Source organism: Falco peregrinus, chromosome 16 (assembly GCF_023634155.1).
Source record: "Falco peregrinus isolate bFalPer1 chromosome 16, bFalPer1.pri, whole genome shotgun sequence".
NCBI lineage: Eukaryota > Metazoa > Chordata > Aves > Falconiformes > Falconidae > Falco > Falco peregrinus.
Window position 1 is genome coordinate 7,526,179 of NC_073736.1, and position 27,895 is coordinate 7,554,073.

Here is a 27,895-nt window from a genome sequence, read left to right on the forward strand (position 1 = left end):
AATTAAGTCCTCATCGCCCCACAGCCCCGGTGAGCTCGGCGTGCGGGGGGCGCCCGCACCCCGGCGAGAGCGCCCGGCGCAGGCGGCGGGTGACACAGCGGGCCCTCACCGCGCGCTCCGAGAGCCCCCCGGCCGCGGAGGAGGCCCGGCAGGCCCCGAGCCGCGCTGCCCCCCGGCGCAGGGACCCCCCGGCGGGGCTGGGGGGGCCGGGCCGGCGGGCGTGAGGCGACAGAGGAACCGCCACACCGCCGGCAGGCTGAGGCAGGCAGGGGGGCGCGGCCCCACCCCGCGCAGCGCCGCCTGCGCGCTGAGGTGGCGCGGCGGGGCGGGCCGGGGCGCGGCGGCTGGGCCGGGCGGCGGGGCCGGGCCGGGCCGCGCTGGGCCGGGGAATGCGGGGAGCGGGGCCGGGTGTGCGGGCCGCCCGCGGGGCGCTGCCGCGGGCCCTGCTGGCGCTGCTGGCGGTGGTGCTGCTGCTGACGCTGCTGTGGGCGCGGGTGGCCGTGGCTGCGGCCGCCGCCGCCGAGCCCTGCGCCGCGCCCTGCTCCTGCCGCCGCGGCCTGCTGGACTGCAGCCGGCACCGCCTGCCCGGCGGGCCGGGCCCGTGGAGGATCCCGCCGCTGCCCGCCGGCACCACGGGCCTGTGAGTGAGCGCGGCGGGCGGGCGGGCGGCCGTGAGGCCGCGGGGCCTAACGGGCGGCGGGGCGGCGGGTGCGGGGCCTAGCGGCGTACCGGCGGCGGAGGGTGGTACGAGGCCGGGGCCTGGCCGGGCCTCCTGGCCGCCGCAGCGTGGCTCTCGGGTGGGAGCGGCGGGAGGCCGGCGATGCTGGGCCCCGGGGCCCGTGGGTTGTTGCCGCGGGCCCGGGGCGGTCAGTGCTGCGGGGGGTGGGGGGCAGCGGCTGGCAGGGGCAGCGGCTGAGCCACCGCTGGGCCGGGGGGCGGTCGCGCCCCGCTGCTCCAGCAGCCGCCCGGAGGAAGCTTGGTGCTTCGCGGTCGCTAGGGCACAGATGTCACGCTTTTCTTAGCTTGCTACATGATGATAACATTTGAGAGCAGTGTGAAGCAGAAGCAGGCTGGAATGGTAATGCCCGTCCAGCCAGGATTTAACGTTTTTTCGGGTCAGGCTGTAGGACACAGTCCCTCACAGTTGTGCTTGGAAATATTCTTTCCAGCCCCCAGCTTCAGCTATGTGCTGTGGCAGCTCCTACTGCTTCTGGTTTCCCCTGCATCCCTTTGCTGCCTTGCCGACTCAGTGACTTCCTTTTCCCCTAGGAAAACTGCTGTGGGCTCCCCTAAACATCTGCTGCCGTTGTTTTTCAAAAAAACGCAACCCTCAGAACATTTTACAATGCACCTTTAGTCTCTGCCCCCAAGAGTTTAATTAGACAGTGGGCGAAACAGTGTTCAGGTGGGGCTGAGCCCAGTACACCTTTATTCTTCCTTGGCTATTACTGTCATAATAGTCACTGTTGCATTTGTCACCTTTGGCTCCAGTGTACTCAGGTGGAAGAGCTGCTGAAGTATGAGGGATATCGAAACCCAGTTTTGTGCTCAAGCAACAGTTTTCAAGCCCTCTTGGAGTGATTCTGTTTCCTAGTTGATAGAAATAACGTTATTTCAGGCCAAGGGGGAAAAAAAGCCTGTTTGGAAGATAGTATAAACATGCAAACCACTGTTCAGTTCACTACAGGAGTTCCTCCAGCAGGACTGAAAGAGTCTGATCTGTGTTAAAAACTGGGCATATCTGAGGAAGCTTGTCACCTTCTCACCCCTTTGTGGTTCTGTAGTTTTCTTTCCCTGCATGGTAAGCAATTGGAAATGTTTAAGAGTAAATGTGTATTTCAGTACAGAAATTGTTGTCTGTGAAACCTTTTGTGTTTAGAAAAGTACAAGGATATCTTAACTTTAGCACTTGCCAGGGAGGGTGTCAGTGCTTGGAACAGTGAGTTGGCAGTTCATCAGGTAGCTAATAAGCAAAACGATATCCATGCTGTTTGGAGAGCAAGTTTTCAAGCTTCAACATATACTTGCATCTTTCTGCAAGCTGATAGAGGGTGTGTTTAAAATTACTTGGCACAAAATGGAATGGGAAAAAGCAGTGCTGGCACTGTACTACATTATGCAATCTGACATATGCTGCAAGCAATAAATAAGTGTATCATAGGATGGTTTGGGTTGGAAGGGGACATTAAAGATCATCTAGTTCCCACCCCTCTGCCATGGGCAGGGACACCTTCCGCCAGCCCAGCTTGCTCCCAGCCCCGTCCAACCTGGCCTTGAACCCTTCCAGGGATGGGGCATCAACAGCTGCTCTGGGCACCCTGTGCCAGCACCACGCTGCCCTCATGGTGAAGAATTTCTTCCCTATATCTAATCTAAATCTCCCCTCTTTCAGTTTAAAGCCATTCCCCTTGTCCTGTCGCTGCATGCTCTTGTGAAAAGCCCCTCCCCAGCTTTCTTGTCAGCCCCTTCAGGTACTGGAAGCTCCTCTAAGGTCTCCCTGGAGCCTTCTCTAGGCTGAAGAACTAACTCTCAGCCTGTTCCCACAGGAGAGGTGCTCCAGCCCCCTGAGCATCTTCATGGCCTCTGGGTTCACTCCAACAGGTTCATGTCCTTCTTGTGTTGGGGGCCCCAGAGCTGAATGCAGTACTGCAGGTGGGATTTCACCACAGCAGAGTAGAAGAGAATCTCCTCCCTTGACCCGCTGGTCACACTTCTTTTGATACAGCCCAGGATACAGTTGGCTTTCTGGGCTGGAAACACATGTTGCTGGGCCCTGTTGAGCTTCTTGTCAACCAGCATCCCCAGTCCTTCTGAGGGCTGCTCCCAATTCATTCTGCATATGTTCTCTCTTGTGGCTTTCAGGATTTTGGCACACAAAGTGTGTGTGTGTGTGGGTGACGTTTTTTCTTCACTAGGACTACTCTAGCAGCTCTCAATCTAAACAAGCTATAATGCATACAAGCTGTTTAAAATTAATCAAAGCTTAAGTTTTCTCGCATGAAGAAGTCCCAGATATGCTTTTCCTTCTTAGTTCTGTGATACCATTTCACCTAACTTTGAGAACTAAAATTTCTTGTTTTTCCGATCCCTTTCAAACTACTTGCAGGTGATGCTTCCAGTGTAGGGGGTTTTTGGTTTTGTTTTGGGTTTTCATTTTTAATAAGGCCAGGAGAACGCCTTCAGAACTTGTTTTCATGACAGAAGTATTCAGGCAACTGTATCTTCATTTTTCCTGCTAAATTACATATGTTTTGTGGGTAACTTGGCAGGTGATGAAAAGGGTAGGGAAGTCAAGAAGTTAGTGAATATTTTTTTATATGTCTGCATCTCAACATTATGTTCTTTAGAGCAAGGAATGCAAGCCCTGTTTGTAGGGCAGTCATTTGTAGTGGGAAAGGGAAGCACGATGCTGGTGGTCGCTGCCTTTCAGTCCTACGCAAGTGCCTGAAAGTTTGTTTATATATCCTGGTAAATAGGAAGACAATGAATAGAAGTTAATTAGTTCAGCTAGTTCCATTTGCAACAGTTTTTTGGGGTGAGCTTATGTGTTTTCAGCTCACATGGCTGGCTGCATTGCTGCATCAGCACCTGTACCAGCACAGTGCCGTGGGGAGGGAGCTGGTACGCTCAGCTGGGATGAATTAAGATCATTCTCCAGGACTCAGTATACAGTAATCAGTTTGGTGTGTGCTTTGTGTTCTGTTTGAGATGAATACCACTTCTGCTCAAAATGAATGTTTAGATGATTTTTACATACAATACCAGATAATAAACTCCCAAATACAAATTTTGTGTGTTTGCTCTGTATCTGGCATAACATGGGCCTCACAGTAAAAATGCAAGTGCTTTTAAAATGATGGATTTCTTGGTTTTGGCTTTTTCAGAGCAAGGGAATTATCTGGTTCTGCATAATAGCAGAAGTCTTAGCTGTGTGATGGAATGATCTATAAACATAGAAAATCAGACAATATATTTCACTTTGGATTTAGTGATCGGTCACTCTATTTCAAAAAGAAAAGTATCAGTAACAGTAACTAGGCATAAGTAATGTCAGAACTGTTTTAAGTATGAACTATAACCAACTTCTTGAAAGAGGAGTTACTGTTGATCAAAACTGTGTTGTAGTCCAAATCTGAGTAATAATAGAAAAAACTTTTTTGGGCTTTCTAAATTAAAATCTTAATTTAGTAAGACAGTAGGCTTCTGTCTCCGGGGGGGGGGGGAGACCTGCATGTTAGCAAATCCTCATCGCCCAGGCCCCATGCCTGTCAGTGTTTAAGAGGCGTTTGGACAATGCCCTTAATAATTTGCTTTAACTTTTGGCCAGTCCTGAAGTGGTTAGGCAGTTGGGCTAGCTGATCATTGTATGTCCTTTCCAACTGAAATATTCTATTCTATGATATTCTTCCTGAAAGCCTTAGGAAAATCAAGTTTCTGTTTTCTTTGCATTTTAATCTGACTCGTGAGATCTTTGTCAGTGCCCACTAACCATGCCTGACACACAGGTTGGTCTGGCTCAGCACCTGTGGCATGGTTTTGCTCATCATTGTAGTATCTGGCCACCTTGAGGAGTGTGTTGTTATCTTCTGTGTCCATTGTCTCATCCTTCCTCCATGGGTTGCGCTTATGTCCTTTGGAAACAGCGTGGCTTAGTACTCCCCGCTCTGGTTAAACCCACTGCTACCAAGATTAGTCTCCTCAGTGCTGGCTGGGTGCCTGAGTGTTGGAAAGATCCAGGAAAGAGCCTGCCTCTGGGAGTTGGGATCCGTGCTGCCCACTCTGCGAGCGTGGCTGGTGGCTCCTGCGGGTCATGCTGGGCTCCTCTGCCAAGTCCAGAGCCCCCAGGCTGAGCCAGGCTCCGGCAGTGGTGGGCAGGGTGGATCCCGACAGCCTGAGAGGGTGTCCTGAGTGCTCAGCCTCCCCTGACCTGGAGCAGTTCACACTTGATTGTTTTCATGTGTTATTGGCATTTAGGATTGGCTTAATTACTACTTATATCAAGGGAGCAGGCCTGTAGAGTAGTGTTCAGTGGCTGCATGTGCATTGTTTTCTTTCTCCAGGTTCTTTTTCTTTTAATTGTAGGAATGAATAATTGTTTGCAAACCTGACTGCTGCTGTATCTGTATAATTTACATCTTGATGTAATTAAAAGAATGCATTAACAACTGTCTGACTTGCCACGACACCCAGGATTTTAATAATTCATTGTTAGAACGGTATCTTTGTTGCTGAGCCTGAGTGGACGTTAACAGCAAATAGTCTGTGAAGTCCTTGCTCTCTCCCAGAAGGTTCTGGTCTTACAGATCAAAAATACATAGGTACATGCGTGCTGGGGTGAAAAAAACCAGGTCCTGCTCAGGTTGTCTTCTGGTTAGCTGCAAGTCTTCCCTCCTGCATGGAGGGTTCTTGTGTCAGCATTAACACCCACTGACAGATGCTTACAGGTCCTCAGCGAGGGTTAAATGTGTACTGCAACACCTTCTTCAGCAGCAGCACCAGTACAATTTCTTGTCTTCCCCTAGTCATGTGTTTTTGGGCAGCTTCGTGTCTGTACAAGTTCGACCCTCAGTGTAGTTCAGTTGACCACAAGCCCAAAGCTATTGCAGGAGTAGACGAGCATGTGGGTGCAGTGACTGCCTGAGCCTGGTTGTCAATGGAATTATTTTTAACTGTGACACTTCAATAAGCTTTTTAACAGATAGTTTTGTTTGTAAAGGATAATTTTGTCTCCTGTGTCAGCATAGCTGCAGCCTGCCTGATAATCTTAAAACTGGCTGTAATAAATATATACTGTGTTACTTCTGTAATCATGAAAGAGAATCAGTGATACAGGACCTTAATAGAGGAATTCATCAGGAGGTGAACAGCTTCTGCTGAAGATACTTCATTATAGCTCTGTCTTCGGTGTCAGAATTGGAAATGGAGTGAGAAGCATCTTACCTTGCTGACAGGCAGGCACAACTAGCCAGCAGAGACAGACTTCTTGATTTAATAGGCAGTGTCCAGTTATAATATATGCACCTATCAACAGTTTTCCAACTGTGGCAAGGGTGTCAGTTATGTTTCACGAGCTTGGCATCAGTGCCAATCCTGTTCCTTTGCACAACGACTCGGGCTGTTGGCACAAGCTTCAGGGATTCATCTTCGTTCTGGACTTGTGCCAGAAAGGCGTCAAAAAGATGAGTTGGTTTCACCATGTGGAGCGATGTCTGTCCTCACTGGTATAGCTAGAACTAGGCTTCCATCAAAACCTGACGTTTTCTGGTCATGCTTTGATTCATGTCGCAAAATAGAGATAGTCTCTGTCCAAGGAGTTAGCTCTCCAAAGCGGACCTGTGGGCTTTTTTTCCCCAAGTAACATTTTTTTGCACCAAGTCCAAGGCAAAAATTACTGCTTTAAAGTTAAAAAGCAATGGGAACAGTATCAACATCCAGTATGGGCATTAAAAACAGATTTAATTACTCTCCTGCCCATTGAAACAATCCAATTCCTGCATTTGTTTCTTATAAGCAAAACCAGCTGGCACTAAAGCATGCCTTCTATAAGCTTCCCAGCCTCATGTTTCTGTCCCCTCCAGCTTGTCTGGTAATTGTGTGTACATTGTTCCTCCAAAACAAGCCCGCCTTGACTAGTCAACATCTTTGAAAAGCTGGGCACGCTGAGAAAATGGGGCTTGTAGCTGCTACAGAAATCAGTTCAATAACAGGTGTTTTGTAAGAAATTATTTTCATGTCCCTGGAAGGTTTTTCTCTTTTGTGATAGGCATGTATGATCTATAAAGCTATGATTTGAGGGAAAAATGCTCAGGTCAGGTATGATCTTTCCTTCAAGAAACCTTTTTGAAAAAAAGTTACTTGATTCAAGCAGAGAAATAGAACTGTAGACTTCTATTGTGAGTGACCACTAGAATGAGCTAGGAAGAATTGTATGTAGCATAAATATGGTTTAAAACTTTTAGGTTGCATAAAGGATACATGATGGTGTTTTGGGGTTTTTTAATTATTATTCCAGGAGCTAGAATAACTTTTCTGTCTGTTCTCTAGGGATTTGAGTCATAATCACTTATTGTCATCCAACTGGAGCATTGATTTGTCTGTTCATACACTACAAGAAGTGTAAGTTGTTTTTTATGAGGATAAACTAAAGATATCGTACCTAATTCTAATTAGTACATTTCATTGCATGTCTAGATGTCTGGTCTGACAAATATTCATTGCCAGTTAATTAAAAATGGTGGCACATTTTGCACAGAAGTGATCCTTTGTGAGCAGAAGACTTTTTCATAAGAGATTAGAAGACCATTATTTTCAAAAAAGAAATTAGATGTGTTTGTTTTGACTGTAGGTGGTTCTAAGTTATAGTGTCCATGAAAATGGTAAAAACTAGCATGCTCCACTATTAAATTATTCAAATTATTAGTATTTAAGCTGCTAGGGAACCTTTTTTGTCAACTACTAAGTACTATTAAGATAACAAAATTGTTAAATTCATTCTGTGATAGAAGTTAGTTCCACTGCAAACAGAATGGTTTTTCTTCTCTTTGCAGTGCCAATAATGTGTTTTGTTTTGTTTTTAAGGAAAATGAATTACAATGAGCTAAGTGAAATTCCGTATTTTGGAGAAACAACTTCTAATATAACTCTTCTTTCATTGTAAGTAATAGCTTGTCTGCCTTTTTCTTGTTTAACAAATGAGAGAATTGTATTAGAGTTCTGCTATCAAGTTGCAGGAAAACATAGCTTCTTTTGTCTTGAAATACTGCTCATCTGAAGTGCTTTAGGGAATGTGTAAGCACTCTTTAAAGAAATACAAATCAGTTAGGCAATCAAGTCGCCCTAAATTACCAATAAAATGCAGTCAGCCAAGGCAGGCAGCTTTGAAGGGGAGGGATTCAGTCTAGGAATGACAGTTCCCACAAGGAGCAGCCCAAATACAGGCCCCAGAATTTGAATCTATTCATATGTCAAGGTGGCAAATAGCTCTTGGATTTTCAGTATTGCGTTGGGAATTAACACTCTGAAGTGTGTGGTACATGTCCCATTTAAGAGGCTTGCTAATAATATTTCTATACAGAAAGAATCCTTTAGCTGGTTTAGCTGTACAACTTGAAGAATAGGATGTTTTGATAACCATATTGGTTGCTGGTTGGTTTTTTTTCCAGGGTACACAATACTATTCCAGAAATAAATGCTGAGCAACTCCAAGTTTACCTTTCATTGGAAAATCTAGATCTTAGTTCTAATCTGATCTCAGAAATTAAAGCTTCTTCTTTTCCTCGGATGCAACTGAAGTATCTGTAAGTATGAGTGATCTGTTATGTCTGAGATTCCTGACTCTGCACAGTAACGTTGAGTAGCTCATCTACTCTTAAGTTACTGTCTTAAAGCAGGCAGCCTTGCATGGCTGTGAACTGGTAGCAGCGTTTAACGTAGCTAAAAATGTGCTTGAAATAAAACACTTTTCATACCAATCTGTATTGTGTTTTCTCAAATAGTAGGGAAAACAATAACTGCTGTTGTCAAAGTGCAGGTACTTCAGCCAGCAGGGACATGGAATGATTCCTGCCCATTTTGAGTAGATGACTGTTGACATTGTCTTAACTATGTTTAACTGAAGCATGTGCATGCAGTAAAAATCAGCTCCTAGCACCAGTTCTTTGGAAAAAAATTAGTTTGGTATGCCAGAATTCAGATGTGATGTGACTTTACAAGGAACGTGAGTTCTAAAAATAAGTGGTCACTCTGAATTGCTTGTGCAGTTGTGTTCAAGGCCTCTTTCCCTGTTTCTTTCCTAGGAATCTGAGCAACAACAGAATTACTACTCTAGAAGCAGGCTGTCTTGATAACTTATCTAGCTCACTGATGGTGGTAAAGCTGAATAGAAATAGGATTAGTGTGATTCCACCAAAGATCTTCAAATTGCCTCACGTGCAGTTTCTGTAAGTAGCAGTCTTGAAAACTTAAAAACATGGCATTTACAGCTGTGGTGTTCATCTGAGTATGTGTTCTTGACTTTCAACAAAGTGGTGCTTTTCGAAAGATATCTTAATATTTGGATGTCATCTTTATGAAAGGGAGCTGAAAAGGAACCGGATTAAAATAGTGGAAAGCCTTACATTCCAAGGACTGGAATCCTTAAAATCCTTGAAAATGCAGCGCAATGGGATTAACAGACTAATGGATGGAGCATTCTTTGGCCTGGGTAATATAGAAGAATTGTGAGTACGCCTAGTTGTGGAACTTCTTCTAGGGGCTCTAGCTGTGGAGGGTTGTGTCCTGTATGGCTTGCCTTACGTCAGGGTGGTGCTGAGGTACTGATGAGCATCACAGGAAATGAGTTCAGATCTGTATTTTCCCATTGTTTTGATATCGTGTCCAGTTACTTCAGAGGTGGAAGGATCTTGGCTCTCCCCAACTTCCTCCCACTTGATCAAGAGTGCTTTGACCCTTTAGGCTGCTTTTTGCTGGTTTTCATTTGCACTCCCCATAACATGGAATGTTTTTTTGCTGTGTGACTGTTTGGCAGAGATAGCACAAGAGTGTGCCATGCAGTGCTAGCAAAAACTTTTTTAAAAAGAAGTAATCTTTGAGAACAGAGATTAGTTTTGTTTCTGCCACTGGGTCAGTGCAGCTGTTGAGTTACTCAGTTTTTCATGTACTTCAGTTTGCTCTTCTGGTTTCAATGGAATGAATATAATCATGCATTTCAGGTTGCCTGAGGCTTAATGTGAGTAAATGATTTTGAGATCCACAAGGTCAAATTTTGTAAACATATTTTTCATTGATTATCTATTTGGCAAATGCTTTTCTTTTTAATTCCTCAGAGAACTGGAACATAATAACTTAACAGAAGTAAACAAGGGCTGGTTGTATGGTCTGCGGACATTGCAACAACTCTATGTTAGCCAGAATGCCATTAACAGGATCAGTCCAGATGCATGGGAGTTCTGCCAAAGACTTTCTGAGCTGTAAGTCCTGGGCTGCTTTTCATTGGGGGTTTTGTAATGTTGCAATAACAGATTGGATAGCAGGTATGTAGCAAGAATGAATTGCCGAGGCAGTACTCCATTTTCTTGTTAGGCCCATAGTAATGCTGTGTATTTTACTTATATTTCAAGTGTTCTGTTAGAGAAATTAAGCAGAACTGAAGAATTAATCAAGTTCAATAGTATCTTCATAATTAATCCCCCCTACTTGCCTTTAAAGTGTATGTTCAATGTTTCTAGAGACTTGTCGTACAACCAGCTAACTCGCCTTAAGGAGTCTGCCTTTGTGGGACTTGGTTTATTGGAGAAACTAAACCTGGGTGACAATCGCATTAGTCACATTGCTGATGGTGTATTTAAAGGTCTGACAAATCTTCGAACCTTGTAAGTACAGAAAAACTTCTAGTCGAAATTTCAGTTTAATGCAGTGAAGCTTTTGGAAATAAAGACAATGAATATTGCACCATGCAAGCCTGAGATCAGCGTGTTGGCATTGTTGCATGCTGTCCTGCCTGCAGGTGTGCTGCAGTTGATAATCTTTTGGTCTGTTGAGATACAGAATTCTGCCGCAGCTAAAACAAACCAACCACTTCAGTTTAGAGGTGGTAAGAAACAGTGGCTTGGTGACCTCGAGTGCAAGCTGCATGTCATACTGGTTCTAAGAAGGTGTGGATAGTCAGCTTGTATAAATGCCAGTTGTGGAATGAATGGTCAGCCTGGACCTCTCCTAATTCCAGAGCATTTTGTTAGGGTTGGAGCCTCAGAAACCAAGCGGTGAACCCTTTTGGTTGCAGAAGGTACGGTTTAAGCCCACCCTGCTTGTGTGCTGAAGGCAGGCACAGTGCATAGGAGGGTGTAGGGTTACTTCTTGCTGTTGTAGGGGCACAGCTCTGCACTCACCGGGACCTTTCGTAGCAGCTGCAGCTGTTTGGTATCTCTGACAAGAAAAGACTCAATCTTGCCTCTTAATAAAAAAAAAAAAGGAAAAAAGTCCCAAGTAGATCTGAACAGTTGTAATCATCTTAAACAATGGTAGTTGAGAAAGGAGTGAAAGTTTGTAACCCCTCTGTCAGTTCATTAAATAAATGCTTAAATAAGCAAACTCACCAGAGAGATTTATGTAAGCAGTCATATTCTGTTAACCTTAATGCAACCTTTTAATGAAATAATTAAAACTAATTTCTTAGATTTAGAGTAGCATGAAAAAGAACAAGAGCAGATTAATTAGTAGGTTTTCCTGGGCTCCTCAGGGGCGTCAACAGCTGAGAGGCTGGCCATTTGCTTCGGGGTTGGAATGTGCAGGACAGAGGGCAGTGGTGATTAACAAGGCTCCAAGCATTCGTGGCCAGCCAAGCATGAGGAGGCAGCTCCTCAGCTCGCACAATGAGGGGCTTTTCTTTTGTGTTGCTCACTCATTTTGCTAAATGGTCTGAGTAGTGGAGTGTAAAAATACTTCAAACAACAGGAGATACCGTGTCGCTGTCCATTGTTTGTATACTGGTTGTTTCAGTGCTAAGGCTGACGTTAATATTTCTCTGTATGTTCAGCCTCTGTCACTATTCTGCAATGTAGCTTTAATTGACAAGAATAAACTGTAAAACGGTATATTAACTACGAGGTAATAAGAGCAAGGTAGGATTAAAGGTATATTGAAGAATAGCACTGGAATTTTACATCTTAACACATTATTTACTTCATAATACTGCGAGTAGCTTGGCATTGATACCCCTCCAGCATTCACAATCTAAAATTCCAAAGCAGACAGCGAGGTAATTCTAGAAACAAGTTTCAGATCACAGGAATTAGAAACTTGGAAATAAATTTGGCATATTATTCATCAGTCATTCTTCTCATTAGATCACATCCATGTTGAGTGCCTTAGCCTGAATAATTTTTCAAAGCGGAAAATACTTAATGTGAGGAAGTATCAGGGCCATATTTGTTAAGACCCTCTGATGTGTGAATCATGGAATTCTTTGCTTTTCGGCCCAAATGTTAAAGTGTATATATTTATTGTGGAAATGACTGCTGCGTGGTGTTAAGAACAAGACTTCCATATTTCAAAGTAGGAAAAGTAAGAAAATAATGTATTATCACAGATAGCGTCCTGGAGGTTGATCACTCTTTCTTCCAGGATGGTATTCTATGCAATTTACTGTCTCACCCAAGGGAAAGTAGATGCTTTGTTTTCCCACCATTAAGGTGAGGAAAGAAAGGAAGTGTTTGTGTGAGGTGATGTATACAATTACCTGTATATGTAGCTAGCTATCTGTGTCAGTTGACTTGTTTGGAAGCTCCATCAAGCAAGTATCTGGTAAAATGCAGTAAAGACTGTTTTTTCATTGGTGTATTTTCCTTTAAACACACTCCTTCCTGCAGGGACTTCTGTGCATGGTGGTATCAAAACAGACAAAAACTGTGGCTTTGATGGAAACTCTTGGCTCAGTCCATGCCATTCAGGCTAACAATGCAACTGAATTTATTTCTCCTTCTCACTAAACAGCATGTAATCCTCTCTGAACCATATTGCTCTGTTCCTTTTGCTGTTTAGTCGGTTCTTCTATGTGAGGGGCCAAAGTGCTGTGCAGAGGTCAAACAAATCCCATTAGCTGGTAACGAGATTTGTGAGCAGTGTATCAACTTCATTCTGAAAATCTACTACTTTGTGCCTGGCAGCCTTACACTGTAACCTATGTGTAATCTCTTAATATGCTAATGCTATTATAAGCCTGTTACTCAGGAAGATTAATGCTGCTAGTGTATTGGTTAATTCGCTTACATGAACCAACTTGCTTCAGGAGCCTCTCCCAGCTTCTGGCAAATAGTCCATCACATGACAAGTGCTAGTCAGACTGGGTCTTTGCTTAAATACCACATCAAGAAGTTTACTGCAGAATTTGTTTGTGGTGCTGTCTGTGGCACTGATCTTGAACGATTCCATTTTCCCTGGCATCTCTGAAATGGGATATTCATCTTCTGACAAACTGTTTTAAAAGATTTGAGACCTTCCAGGTGACACTGTGCCAGAACGCTGTTGCTGGCCTGTACAACAGAAAGTTCTCATCCCCAGCTTGCCACTAGCAGTGGTCATGATGATGTTACAAGGCTTCTGTATAAGAAAGCTCTTCTTCTGCAGGGACTTGCGGAACAATGAGATCTCCTGGGCCATAGAAGATGCAAATGAAGCATTTGTGGGACTCGGCAGGCTGGATAAACTGTATGTATTAGAAACCATCAAAATGACAGTACTTCCCAGGCACACAGAGTAGAGGGAGAGTGCAAAATATTAAGTGATTGTAAATCAATGACACAAGGCAGAAAGCCTTTCTAGTTGGCAGCTGTATTCGGTGTGTTTCCACTTGTGTGCTACAACCTCTTGATATAGGTTTGGGCTCCATGTTCAGGAGCATTTGATCTGTGTAGCACTAGATCACCTTGCAGCACCAATTTGAAGAAATTAAGCATAAGTGTTTGGCTGTACGTATTATTGAATAGCCCAGTCCTGCTGTGTGATGATTGTCACTTTTTGTGCTGCTTTAGTTTGGGTAAAAGTTACCACTTGGAAGAAAAAAACCAACAAAAACCCCAGAACCAAAACCACACCACAAAGTATTTTTGAGCAAACATGAAACACTAGAATTAACAGTTTTTCAGTAGTTAAACTGTACACTTGATTCATCCAGAGCCATGTGCTTTGTAGAAAGCTCCATCCTCTGGAGCTACAGGCATTGCTTATAATGAATAGCTTGGTATAAAGGTGCAGTCTTGGGAACTGATGTGATTGTGGCAGACTGGTATGAGGAAGTTATTGCTCCACTCCCAAGTTCTACTTATCAATGTCTTATTCTGCTGACTTAAATTACCTCCTGACACATCTCTAACCCAAATCTCTGGGTTAAGAATGGAAAAGGAACTGTTCTTGGGAAAATTAGTTGAGCCTCTAAGCTCAAAAAAATTCTGTTTGATCTTTTAGCTTAGCTAGAATTAGAAAAAACCTAGTCTTTTAGGTCTTATTTGTGCACTCCCATTGACGTTCAGACTGGTTTCTGAGTTTGTGGGGCTTTGTCTTTCAGAATCTTGCAAGGAAACCAGATTAAGTCAATTACCAAGAAAGCATTCTCTGGTCTTGAAGGACTTGAACACCTGTAAGTGCTTTGTAGAACTTACTATTTGTCAACTTCAGTCTTCTATTCTCTGTCAAATTTTCAGTAATTTAACTGAAGGTAGCATATGAAATCATATTTGCCCATAATTGTTCTCTTTGCTTAACTTACAGAGATTTAAGCAACAATGCAGTAATGTCCATCCAAGAAAATGCATTTGCCCAGGCTCACCTGAAGGAGCTGTAAGTTTATGACAATTATTTACAGATTCTTTACAAGTGCTACCAACTCACAGTTGGCAGCAGTATACTTAGATTTAAGGTTTGATAAAATCTGTGCCTCCATTTTTTGCATTTCTTAGTTGCAGTTAGTAAAAAATAATTTCTTCATGCAGTGCTGAACTGTTAAGTCTTTCATATCTGATGATTTTGCAGCAAGCTCGGCACACACTAGCATGTAGACAGTGAACAGAAGAAATAATTTATCAGGAATTTTTCAGGGGAGTTAGCAAACCCTGTATTTTGTCTTCCCATTTTTGGGACTAGGGAAGAGCTTTAAAATTCACAGCTAGACAAGAATTCTTACTTGCTCAGCAGATGCTTAAGCTGCTAGAGCTTCTTGTGATCTTCAGACATTCAAAGTATAACAATGTAAAGTGACCTTCACACCCAAGACTAATCCTAATGTAACACAGTCATCTCTATGAGATAAAGCCTCTGAATATCATGTAATCTGTTTTAAAACTGTTATTCAATTGGTTAATCTTGGCTAAATGGACTTAGTCTGCAAGTTCTACCAGTTTGAGGAGACACGTTTTAGGTGTTAAAGATGAAGGCTCATTGCCTTCTTTAATGTACCTTAAAAGTGAGGAATTGTTGGTATGTATGGGCAAAACAGTAGGATGAATCCTGGCTTGTTGGCATACCTCTCCTCTCTCATTACTAGATTAATCTAGTGGCAGATCACTTCTTGTTGAAGTGGTGGACTTTCTCTCATCAGTCATAGTCATGCATAATATTTAGGAAACTTTGAAAGCAGGTGGTGGGGGAAAAGTGACACATTATTGTTTCCTGTTTGCAGTTTTCTCTGTGGAGCAGAGAAAACAAGCTACAGTAGATACCTGTATGAAACAAATCACTTCCATTCTTAAATATTTATTAGCTGGCACAAAAATGAGCGTTGAGGCTTATATTCATTTCATAATGGCAAGTATGTTTAGTTTGAGACATAGGGCTGCTCTGCAGTGTTATGTTCCTTTTAATTGCTTTAAAGAGGGATGGGATAATTGTAAAGACAGGCTTAACTTTTTTTAAAGTTGAAAATCTGAGGCTATCTCCTTCAGAATTGAAAAGAAGTCTAAGGTTTTAACGCTGACACAGAGGGAAGGTTTTTCGAGATTGTTTATAGCATGTATATAGCTAACATTTTATAATAAATACCCATAGGCATAAAAGAATACTGTAAGTCTTGACACTTCTGAGTCTATATGCTTTGTTCTGTTGCATGAAATCACATGTAAGTATGTGAAATACATAAACTTTAATCACGCTTTTGTTTTGCCTTGTTTCTGCAGAATTTTGAACACTAGCAGCTTGCTTTGTGATTGCCAGTTGAAATGGCTGCCCCAGTGGCTCACTGACAGCCATTTACAGCAGGCTGTAAATGTTAGCTGTGCTCATCCTGAGTGGTTAGCAGGACAAAGCCTTCTCAGTGTGGACCCTGATGACTTTGTCTGTGGTTTGTATTTTTAATGACTTTTGATATAAAAACATGGTAACACAGATCTGTGCAGGTACCTTTCGGAAATCAAGCTGAAGCACTGCTGGAAATACTCGGTCTTGGCTATGATGCGCACATGGGCCTGTGTACATCACTGGGTCTGCTTTGGAGTTTGGGATTTAATTCTGTTTCTCTTTGCTTTGTTTTGTTATATTTGAGCACTGAAGTTAACCTGAGTGAGTTATTCTGTGAGACTGCATTGTTTTTCATGTAGGTTACTGTTAAAAACTGGTTATGCTTCCCTTCTCCCTGCTGATAAATGACTTTAGCTTTGGAAGGACTGTTTGACACTTCCTTAACAATTCTTGTCCGTACCAGCAAGGCTAGAGTAGTTAATACTCTGGCACGTATTCTGACACTCTGGATCTGTAATGTTTATCTGGTCTCTGCCACCACGGTTTCAGACATAAGCCTGTTTATTTTTGTAACTGAACTGTGAGATGGAAAACTGAGACGTTCTTTGTCCAGAGTCACGTGTGAATTCTGTGGCAGGCCTGGAAATAGTCTGGTGTTCCATTTTCTGGATGAGCAATCTGATAAGTGTTACTTGTGCGTATGCAATTCTTTCATTCTTTTGGTGGTAAAGGCTACAATAATCATCATGTAGATGCAAGCACCCACTTCTCCATTCTAATACCACCACTGTGGAGCCTGATACCGAACGTTCTCTGTGCCTACAAGAATGTCTTTGCTGAAATAACGGGTATTGAAATAACTCTCATCAAGTGGGATGAGATAGAGTGAACTGCCAGCTTGCTATGCTTTGTATTTGTAGAGCTTAAAGGCTCTTCAAGATGTTTATGCTATCTGAAAGTAAGTCTCAGTCCTTCGTTAAATAGCCTAGCTCTTCAGCTAGCATGACTTTTGTGTGTGATCTAAATATAGCAAGTTCCAGACAGTTGTACAAAATGCAGGGCGCTGCTCAAGACCATGCTTCTACATGAACTGTTTTCAATGCTTTTTCTGTATGCCTACCTGTGGTTCTAATCCTCTTTCATAGCTTGATTTCCAACTGAAAACAGCTGAATATGTGCACCTCAAGCAGGACATCTGTTCCCAAAGCTTTCTTTCTGCTTACATTGTCTTTTCAGTGAGTTTTCTTGCAATATTACTAGCAAGTTGAAGAGGAAAGTAACTGATCTTGATGCTTTTATTTTCAGATAATTTCCCTAAACCACAGATAAGAGTGCATCCTGAGACCACAGTTGCTCTGCGAGGCATGAATGTGACTCTGACTTGCACTGCTGTGAGCAGCAGTGATTCACCCATGTCCACTGCCTGGCGTAAAGACAGTGAAGTATTGTATGATGCAGAGATTAAGAATTTTGCCAGATACCAGCAGCAAAGTGGCGAGGTGGTTGAGTACACCACTGTCCTGCATCTTTTCAATGTGAATTTCACTGATGAAGGAAAGTATCAGTGCATTGTCACCAATCACTTTGGTTCCAATTATTCTGACAAAGCCAAGCTGACTGTCAATGGTAAGCAATAATGATAATTAAGGAAAATCACCTTTAACCTAAAGCTTTATTTAAGTAGCTACAAGTCTATTTTTCACTAGAGCTGGTCCAAAATAGTCTTGCAAGACTGTCTTACTGGTATCAAGCATCTTTTTATAAAGCCAGAAGGAAGTGTTTTGGGTTTTTTGGTGTTTGTTGATGGGGTTTTTTTGTGGGTGAAGAGCCTTCTGCTCACTTTCCAAAAGGGGCAGGTATCTCCCATGCTTTCATTAAAACACAATTAGTTGTTCATCTAGTTAAATGGAGGTAGAAGTGTCTTAAACTAAAAGCTCCCTCTGCTGTTTCTTCAGAACTAAGCACCTTCCCATGTGTTTGTAGTGCTGGGAAGACTCAGCTAAAAGTAGGTAGGTCTGGAAGCAAAGTCTGAAAAATCAATTGTGAAGTCCTTTGCTTTTATCCATCATGGCTCTCTTTATTTTGGCTTGAGGGAAGGGAGGTAAGAAGAGTGTTCACATCGGTAAACCACTGATTCCTGTTGTATCTGAGAGCAGAGGTGCCTGTGTTGCTTGTGCTTGTCCAGAACAGATAATCAGACCTGGACTGATGAGATGGAAGTTCACCTTCCCTGTTACCAGGGAAGAAAAAGTGTGACAAAGGGATTATGAAGAAGGCGAAACCTTTTCCCTGTCTTTTCCCCATGAGAAACGATGTCCTTCAGATCATCTTAAATAAGCACTGTAGATACTGTATTGACACTTCACGGATAAGCTCTTAGAAATGATCCCTGAGAATTTGTGCGATTCTTCAGAATAATCTGTCCCTCTCTCTTAAGGAGAGCTGCAGGTGTGTTTCAGATTTCTTTGGTTTTAGATACTCTCTGTGCTGTGGAGCTTTTGCACCTTTTTCCCTGGTACTGAAACTGTCTCCTTTGATCCAGAGCTACCTTCTTTCCTGAAAACCCCCATGGATCTTACTATCCGCACTGGGGCAATGGCCCGGCTGGAGTGTGCTGCAGAGGGCCACCCTACTCCACAGATCTCCTGGCAGAAAGATGGTGGCACAGACTTCCCTGCTGCAAGAGAGAGGAGGATGCATGTCATGCCTGAGGATGATGTGTTCTTTATTGCAAATGTAAAAATAGAAGACATGGGAATCTATAGCTGTATGGCACAAAACACTGCGGGGGGGTTGTCAGCAAATGCCACGCTGACTGTGTTAGGTAAGTGGTGTGCTAATACATGCTTGCATACGCATCCCTTCACTTTTGCAGGGGTAGTGTAGCTTATCTGTAAGCAGCAAGTTTAAGTGCTGAAGAAAGAAGTTAAAATACAAAGAGTGGCATGTGCAGTGATTTTTGAACAGTGAAGCTTTAGAAGCTAAGCGACAGCGCTGACCTGTGAAGTTAGTATGATCTTTGCAGGAGAGAACTGAGGGGCGTATCTCCATCCAGCAGTGTAGACTAGGTAATTTCTGTTGCCTTAGAACATACTTAGTCACAGGTAACATGAACTGTGGTGAGTGGTAATGGAAGGCTTGTTCCTTCTAGAGTGTGGTATTTTTTGAAGACCCTGACTTTTAACATGATGGTCATAGGCAAATTTAGAATCTGAATGCTTAAAGCAGACTGTGGCTAGTGTAATTCTGGGGATGTTTGCTGTACCTGCATTTGCTGCAGTGATCCATAGAAGAGCTGAACTCATAGGATTTCCTGAATCCTGTGTTTCATTGCTGAAGTTTTAGGTTTGGGTTTTAAGATCAGATTTTTAAATACCACGGAGTACGCTCTGGTATTGCACAGTGAAATTATCTTACAATTTCCTTTCTTTTTCCTCCACTGTCACAGAAACTCCTTCCTTTGTTAGGCCCCTGGAAGACAGAACTGTAACCCGAGGTGAAACTGCTGTCCTGCAGTGCATAGCTGGTGGCAGTCCTGCCCCTCGCCTCAACTGGACTAAAGATGATGGTCCTTTGACAGTCACAGAACGGCATTTTTTTGCTGCGGCAAATCAACTCCTTATCATTGTGGATGCTGGACTGGAGGATGCTGGGAAGTACACGTGCATTATGTCCAACACACTGGGCACCGAGCGTGGCCATATTTACCTGAATGTCCTGGCTTCCCCAAATTGTGATTCTTCCCAGAATGGCATTGTCCATGAGGAGGATGGCTGGACAACAGTAGGCATTGTGATTATTGTCGTCGTGTGCTGTGTTGTGGGAACATCCCTGGTGTGGGTTATCGTGATCTACCACATGAGAAGGAAGAGTGAAGATTACAGCATCACTAATACAGGTAAACTGCAAAAGCAAGTCCTCATCCCTGTTTTTAATCCAAAACACTTAAGAGTGGTAAAATTTCTGGATTCGTTACAGGTGTGTAAGATTGAAGCACTGAATATTTCCTCCTAAAAGCTCTTCAGGGATTTGCTCAAACTCCTTCAATTTAGAGTTTTTTCTAAAACATCAAAAGCATTAATTTTATCCCTTATGCACTAGATTTGCTCTATATTGAGGGAAAACAGTAAAGTTTGGAAATAAATATTTGAATAGACATACAAACATTTTCAGGATCTGGAATAATCTGTATAAATTTCTGTTCAGGCCCTGTTACTTTTGAACTAGCTATATGGACTTCTAATCACTGAGGTAGAAAAAAAGATAACTATATGTGAGTTGGAATTCTGGATAACATTTTTGTTAATGTGGGTAATACTATTGGTACTACCTTGAAATCTTCAGACTTTGCTGTTAATGTCATCAATGTTAATTCTGCCTTGCAGAGGAGATGAACCTACCTGCAGACATTCCCAGCTATCTATCCTCCCAAGGAACTCTGTCGGAGCCTCAGGAAGGCTACAGTAACTCGGAGGCGGGAAGCCATCAGCAGCTTATGCCTCCAGCCGGTAGCTACGTGCATAAAGGCACAGATGGTAAGCAAAGCCCTCACGTGTATTACTTGTGTTTCAGCAGGATGCCAGTGCGCAGTCTAGTCCTCATAACTGGCAGCAGTATTGCATAATGCAGCGCAGTACTGTGTATTAACATCAAAGGTGACTTTTCCTACGTGAGAGTTCATGCTGATCGGAAAATTTCCATTGATCATTCTGAGTTTTAGGCATCCCCTGTTTTTCTTCTAGTGTTTGTTTACATTCTGCTATCAAGGTTTTTGCCTTCTGTGCGTGTTGTTTAATCTTTGGTCCAACAGTGTCTGGGCTCACATCTTCTGTGAGTGCCTTTGCATGTAGATGATGTGACTGCTGTCCTTCAGGTGCCAGAGTAGTACAGGTCCCTCCAGAGGCTCATTGCTTCAGGGTTTGTGATCTGTTCAGCAAGGCGGGGATGCCATTAGAGAATTCCTAAGTTACATGCCAAGGTAGATTTTTATGCTGTTTCTTTCATTTGGCATCTCAAAAGGCCAGGCAATAGAGGTGGAAATATTTTGCTTGGAAGGTGACTTGCTGTACCTTTCATCCTTGGCATAAAATTACTGCTTCTGCCAGACGTATAGTCTGCTTGCTACAATCATAACTAAAGGGTCTGCACTGTTTCCCTGCCTTGTTTGGATGCTTTTCAGGATATTTGCATCATTGAGTCTACAGGGAGGCTATTTTTTACCATCCAAGTGCCGAGAAGCCATCCAATCCTTAAATAGGCTGGCTTTCAAAAGTGATCCTTCAGTGTAAGTTTTTCACATCTCTCCCATGATCCATTCCCTCTAGTCTGTAGTCCTGCTACACTAGAGTGTGTATGGGGAAGGAGTTGAGATCAGTGACCACTTTATCATCTGGTTTGAGGCGTGTGGGCCTGCAGGGTACAAGTCTGGTACAAGAGCATAAGCCAGTATGGATAGGTATCCCAGATTGATTCCAGGGCTGTTTCAGCCCACTGCCCAAGCTGATTGAACCTGCATGGAACCCTTTTGCCCTTGAAACAGGAGAGCAAACACGAGATTTTGTTTTGCTCATGTCCATGGTTTTCCCCTGGTCAGCCTCAGAAGGGCAGTGCTATTGAGAATTTGGATGGTGGGAAGCCTAGAGCATTGCTCATGTCATTGCTTCAGTAAACCGTTAAGCTGGGTACTCTGTTACCACATTAACTACATAAAGGCCCTCCCAACCGTGCCACTGTAGTATCTGATCATACTGAGACAGGAAAGAGTCTATTGAAGTGAAGCATCCTTATCCTCTTTGAGAGCGTTTCTGTTTTCCCTTGCATTTACCAGGTGGTGCAACGCCATTGGTGATCTGCTCAGACTGTTACGACAATGCAAACATCTACTCCAGGACACGAGAGTACTGTCCCTATGCCTACATCACAGAAGAGGACCCCCTGGATCAAACTCTCCCTAATCTCATGGTGCAGATCCCTAAGGAAACATATGCAGCACGCACCCAGCGTGAAACCAGTGCTCTTGATAGTCTCCTAGCAGACAGAGACATGTCTGTCTTCCTCACCAACCATGACAAAATAAGTGAAAAGAAAATCTCCTCCCAGCAGATTAACGGTGAGCTCTTTCCCCTTTTGTTGCTTTGTATTCCCTGATAACTCTGTTCTTCCTTGTGCTGCCCTTCGTTGCTGACACACAGCTAATTCTTCAAGTGACTGTAGTTTGTGGGGTAACTCATCTGTTCATTACCACCCACCTGTTCTCGGAACTAGCCCTCGGTTTGCATCCAGTACCCAAGAGTCGAAGAGGGTGATGTTAAAAGTACGATGCTTCTTAATCTGCAGTTCATCTCTTAAATCTTGTGCAGTGTGATCCTTTGCATGTACTCCCAAGGACCTCTATTAGCCAAGAGTTAAAGCTTCATATAATAAAATTCCAATAGCCCTTCTGTTTAAGCTGGCCTGAGTTTCCAAGAACTCCAAAAGTTGGGTTTTTTTAATATTTTGTTTTTGTAAATTGATTGGGTTTATGTTGACTTTCTTCCAGGTAGCCTTTTTAAACAGTCACACTGAAACTCTGCGTGTTGTTTTCTGGTTACTGTAACAGACTGCTGAAAAGGGACAGCGTCCAGTAAAATATGCTCGCAAAAATAGAAAAAATAACCTCAGAAAGACTGTTATTGCTGAGTCACACAACTCAAAAAATCTGTCTAAAATTTGAGTGTGTTTATCATTAACTCAGTCCTGTTCCTCTTCCAATTTTTCTTCCTCAGAACCCTTTCAGCTTCCTTTATGGGGAATAAACAAAGACCTAGCGTGCTCTCACTCGCACTTTCTGCATCAGCAGTCAGCCCATGAGACCCCACGACCTCTTCGAAGCGAGGGCATTATTGACAGTGACCGGGAACAAGCTGCTTCACCCAGACCTTGCCACAGATTATGTGAACATAACTTTGATTTTAATAGGACACGGAACATTCATGACTATAGTGAAACCACGTAAGACACTAAAATGAAGTCTTGAAAGCAAATCCTTATCAACTGACTTTTTGTATTTACTACCTCAGGACTAACCCCAAGGCCAAAGATGCTTGTGTATGTGTGTCTGCAATTACAGGCTGACTAAGTAGAGTTGGACTCTCTAGGAGGAGGTGGCACATGCCCTTTTTCCTTAGATTTCTGTGTATTGGAAAATGGGAATGTGCAACAGGTGATGATTAGTGATGTCTACAAGAATAGCATTAAAACATGGATTTTCTGATGTTGGAAGCAGCCTTTGTGTTGGTGCATGCTTTGAAAATCTCTCAAGAATGCATAGCTATTTCACGCTGCATTGTCTGCTTGAAAACAAATGTTCAGGGTCTCCTCATGGAATTCCCCAGTAACTGTAAACATAAAACTCTTGGCCAGCTTTTTGTTCCTTAGACTGTTGGCAGGTGTCTGTTACCAGTCTAACTTTGGAGCTTCTTTTCTCCTATGAATAATGGACTCTAGTTGTAAATAAATTTGCATTTATAAATATTTTGTATACACTAAGCATATTAATGTGTTGGCTGTAATGTAAATATATTTTCTATTATGCCAAAGGTATGTATCATACTGTTAGCCTTGACAGCTGCATATCAAGCCGTATGGATGGGGTGTTTTTGGTGGGACTGAAAGCTTGTTTCTGAGAAGATAGGGCTGTCTTCGTTTCGGAAAGAGGTGAATTTACTATAGGTATGTGGTGAAACTGTGATATTAATGAATTTCGTTGTACGTACAATTCTATATGCCTTAAGCTGGGCTGACCTGACTGCAAGCTGATCCATTTCATGACATGAGAAAAATGCCAAGTTTCACCCACGTGAGTGTTGAGAGAGTCCTTAGATCTCTCTATCAGGCACCATCTTGTCCGTTACAGCATAAACCCAGCAGGCCCTGCATTAACGAGTGGTATTAACCTGCGTTCCATGCTGTAGTATCTAACTTCCCACAAGTTTCTGTAAATAGCAAACAAAAAGAACAGTAAACAGAATGTTTCTTTCTGGTCATCTGGTAAAACAGCTATAAGATGAGAGTTTTCAGTGGTTTGTTTCAGAAGTTTATGTAACCTTTTATCTTTAAAAAAAGCCTTTCTGTTGTGTATGTTGCAGAGAGGTCTTCGTGTATTTTTTTATAGCTTGACAGTTAAGTGAGCTTTTGAAGAGCAATGTTGTGATGAAAAGCATCAGAAAGATTGGGAGAGCATTTGATAAATACTTAGTGAACTATACTGTGGATTTTCGGTTTCCTCAGCACAGCCAAGGGGCATATGTAGCTTAAAACACTTGTATCCTTTTCTGTTGTAAAGTATCGGGCAAAATTTTGGCCCTGTTGAACTCTCTAATAATTCCCTAGACTTCAGTGTGGCCACAATGTTTAAATATTTGGCAGGTAAGAAATGAAACAATATGCAGGGAACCACTCGATATTGAAAGTCCAGTACTTGCTGAGACAGAGGAAGCGCAGACTTCATTAGTTACAGTGGCATGTGCCTGACAAAATTAAAGGAAGGACATTCCTGACAAGTTCGTTCTTCTGGGAAGATGCATCTTTTTGTTGAAGGCTCGTCAGTGGTGAGTTTTCAGCAAGTATGTTGTGCTCAGTGCTAAGAGTGCTTCAGCGTCATCCTGTATACTCATGCCTGAAGAGCCAAGGGGCTTTTTTCCTAGTCATTGTTGCATTTTTTTCCAAGCCATAGGGTGTATACTAAAGTGAAAACAGGTGCGCAGTGTATTTTTATAAAGACAGGAAAACCTTTCTGGACCAGCCCAAGGGAGGCATGTAAGACTTCCCATTGATCCATTCCTAGATAGAAGGGTGTGTGACTGAAGTATCGGATGCAGTGATGCAGAATCACAGCTGAAACTTTTGAGACTGGATTACTTGAGTAAACAAGTGAGGAAACACTGAGAATAACTATTACTTTCTCACAGCTCTTTGGACATGAATAATACTCAGACCTATGGAAATGAGCAAATATTATCAAGCGCTCTTTGCACACTCTCAAAGCAGCTGTGGTTGCTTTGATAGTCAGTAGCTGTAGTAGGAAGATGATCCGATTGTCCTTGACCTTTGGATAAAGTAGAGAGAAACACAGGTGTGTTAAACTCTTCTGGGTGCTGACATCCAAAATGTTTTAATAACATACATGCTAAAAGAAGAATCTTAAAACCAGAAAGGAATGAACTTAACTTCCTCCAGGCTTTTCCTCTCCAGACTGAATTTAAGACATGGTGCCTGTTTTCAATCCAGAGTTCTCTCTGTTGCAGGAACCCAGTACTGTCAGTTTAAATCCAGATGAGAAAGGTCATGTCATGAAACTACAGCAGCAGAGAAGCCTCATTCTTTTGGGCAGCTTGCTGCTTTCTCCAGATACTCGCAGAGGCTGCTGTGGCGGAGTGCTGCTTGGCATGTGTGGGGCCACCATTTCCCAATAGTGGGAAAACAGCCCCCTTGCTGCTCTGCCTCCCATCGCTGTTTGGCAAATGCCTCTTACTTTTTCTTTCATCCCTCTCTCCTGTGGAGTTGAGCTAATAGAGATCTGCCGCCATACAGTTGTGGATGTCCAGATCTCAGGTGTACTTTGAGCACAACTCCCTAGTGCGATTGAATTCCCTTTAGGTAGGCAAGATGTGCTTGGCCAGGACCAAGGCTTTAAAATTAATGCCATCTGCACCAGAGCAAACTGAAGTGCTAGCTCTTGAAGCCATTTAGGAGCTCAAGCTGCACTGATTTCTGTGAGATAGTGGCCTAGAAAAGCTGCTGATATGAATTAGGACACTTGCATCCTTCCGTGAGCAACGGTATCTTGTTAAAGTCCGTAAGCTGGCTGTAAATAGCTGAAGCTTGTAAGTAGGTGAACACCTTGCTGTGCTTAGCATTGTGGAGCAACTTCCTAGGTAGACTTGCAGAAAAAATCAAGTCTCTTTTCTTTGCCCTTTCCTCCAGGAGGTGCAGACAGGACAGGGTGGCCATTCTGTTTTCACAAAACACAATCAATGCCAAAGTATTAACAGTGCAGGAACTGGGGGTTCATAAGAGCGTGAGCAAAGCTGCTCTTGTTCTCTGTTGCTATTTCCTAGTGTCTATTTATATTTTTTTCACATAAGAATGTATATTTTGTATAGCATGTGTAATATATGTTTGTCTATTGTAATATACCTTCATTCAATAAAATGCTATATACATTGAGCATCCGGTGTAGCTTTGTTAGTTTGCAAATCAAGTAATTTATTTTTGTTCTGTGATACTTAATTTTCCAAGGGAAAAAAGTACAGTAAACTGCCATCTGGAGGTGTTCCTGGGCAGCTGGCTCCAGGTGCCCCTGCTTGAGCAGAGGCTTTGGAGGTGACCTCCAGAGGTCCCTTCCTGCCTCGGCCATTATCTGATTCTGTGATTTTTATTTCAGTTTTCTAGTAGGAAACACCCTGTACCCTTTTCTGAAAATGTGCAGGTACTTCTTCCGTGGCGCTGTTGACTCTGGGCCAGGAGACTCGCAGATCACTGTGCTCCCAACGCTGTCATCCTGCTATTCGGATCCTTTGAAGTAATAAGAGATTTTCTTTCCAGCAACAAACTGTCAGCATAAACTCGTTGGTGAGAGTGTGCCGCCACATCCCTGCTGCAGGAGGGGAGGGGTGTGTGCCTCCCACCCTACTTGCCACCCTCCCTCATAAAATCCAGGGTAAGTTTTTTATTCCTTTGAATAACTTACTCTGTTTCTATCACTGTGTTCTTGTGCTGGTTCATGTTCTGCTAATTAACCACCTTTGCTCTCCTGTGCTCTGTTTGGTATGCCTCACCATTTTACCTGTTCACAGCTCTCGACACTGTGTAGCTTTTACCAAGTTAACCCAAGCTCCTGTAGCTGCCTCATCCTGGGTTCTTGCTGCCAAGTGAAGTTTGCACCCAAGGAAAGTGTCCGCAAGAGCTGGGTGCACGCGCAGCCTGACAAGTGAGAGTTAGTCAGCCGGCTTGGCACGCTGCTGCTGCAGCACAGCACGTGGCAGCCTGCGGTGCAGGGCTCTCCTCTCCCGGCCACTATGGCCTGCCCAGGGACCAGTTTGGCAGAGAGCATCCCCAGATGCAGCTCCCAGGAGCGCCAGGCAGCCTGCGCAGGGGCTCCGGCCTTGCCGGCAGCTGTAGGAGCAGGCTCTGCAGCGGAGGCCAGGGCAGCCGCTGGCAGCCTCGCGTTGGGTCCCTGCCCGGTTTTATGTGGCAACATGCGATGTGCTTGGCAGCGCTGCCCAATTCCTCATGGCCTGCGTCTGCTCCCATGCGCAGGGGAGCGTGTCGTGTCCGCAGGACCTACGCTGAAGCATCCAGAAAGCAAAGCCAGGCTGTAAGTAAATGTCACTGCTGCTGTTACCTCCCTTCGTAGCACGGGCTAAAGGGCTGCCCTTCCTCTGCGTGCAGGCTCTCGACTTCCGTATTTGTCAGCTATGTGCCTGAAAACCAGGGGTTCCTGGTGCCGATACCTGGCTGGGCAGGGCACAGCAGAGCCTCCAGCCAGCTCCGGAGGCTTCCCTCCTGTTCATAAATTGTGCTGGGACCGGAGCTGGAGCATTCGCTGAGTGTCCGCAGTGTTTCCCAGACCCCAGCCTTTTTCATGCTCTTAAATCTTTTCAAGCCGCTGCAGTTGTGGGGGGATGGCCTCAGTGACACGAGCCTGCCCCGCGAGCCTTGATTTATTCAGAAGCACAAGTGTTGTGAAACCCTGCCCTGTCCTGTGATCATTTCAACAAGAGGCTCAGGAAAAAACGGCTATTGCCTTCCCTGGTAAGTTCAGCTCGCCCCGGTTCATTATGTACATCTCAACCCTGGCACAGTGTCAGGGAACCAGCTATTGAAGATCAGATCATGAATAGTTAATGTTCTCAGTTACCCAAGCATATTTAAAAATTAACACAAGCCTGGTGCTGATGAGATTAAAAAATGGGTCATCAAAGAGAGGAAAAAAACAGAAAACAATTGCATCTACCCTCGGGCTTCGCTAATGACTGCGTTTTCGTGGAAGGTCCTATCTCTTCCTTACTTCAATCCTTCAGTGGTTTAAAATACTGGATACTTCGTTAAACCACCTCCTGCCTGCTAGGTTCTCCTTTCCTCCTCCCGTCCCGCAGGAGTTTGCTGCCCCTTCAGATGAGGCTCCGGGCTC

At 43.7% G+C, this 27,895-nt stretch overlaps 1 protein-coding gene across 3 annotated transcripts; it reads left to right on the top strand.

Annotated features, from left to right (window-relative positions):
* Positions 1-326: 326 nt before the first annotated feature.
* On the top strand, positions 327-25,930 carry LRIG2 (leucine rich repeats and immunoglobulin like domains 2). Of its 3 annotated transcripts, XM_055819745.1 has the most exons (19): positions 545-640; positions 1,678-1,801; positions 7,045-7,116; positions 7,579-7,653; positions 8,163-8,297; positions 8,796-8,939; positions 9,075-9,218; positions 9,825-9,968; positions 10,227-10,370; positions 13,123-13,203; positions 14,060-14,131; positions 14,263-14,331; positions 15,663-15,826; positions 17,029-17,349; positions 18,266-18,547; positions 19,172-19,621; positions 20,109-20,258; positions 21,551-21,832; positions 22,488-25,930. In XM_055819745.1, the coding sequence occupies exons 4-19, from the start codon at positions 7,583-7,585 to the stop codon at positions 22,715-22,717; spliced, it is 2,883 nt and encodes a 960-aa protein (XP_055675720.1). In that variant the 5' UTR covers positions 545-640; positions 1,678-1,801; positions 7,045-7,116; positions 7,579-7,582; the 3' UTR covers positions 22,718-25,930. The 3 variants fall into 3 exon arrangements, with proteins under 3 accessions (XP_055675719.1, XP_055675717.1, XP_055675720.1); XM_055819742.1 differs by lacking the exon at positions 1,678-1,801 and having other exon boundaries at positions 328-640; XM_055819744.1 differs by lacking the exons at positions 1,678-1,801; positions 10,227-10,370 and having other exon boundaries at positions 327-640.
* Positions 25,931-27,895: the final 1,965 nt, after the last annotated feature.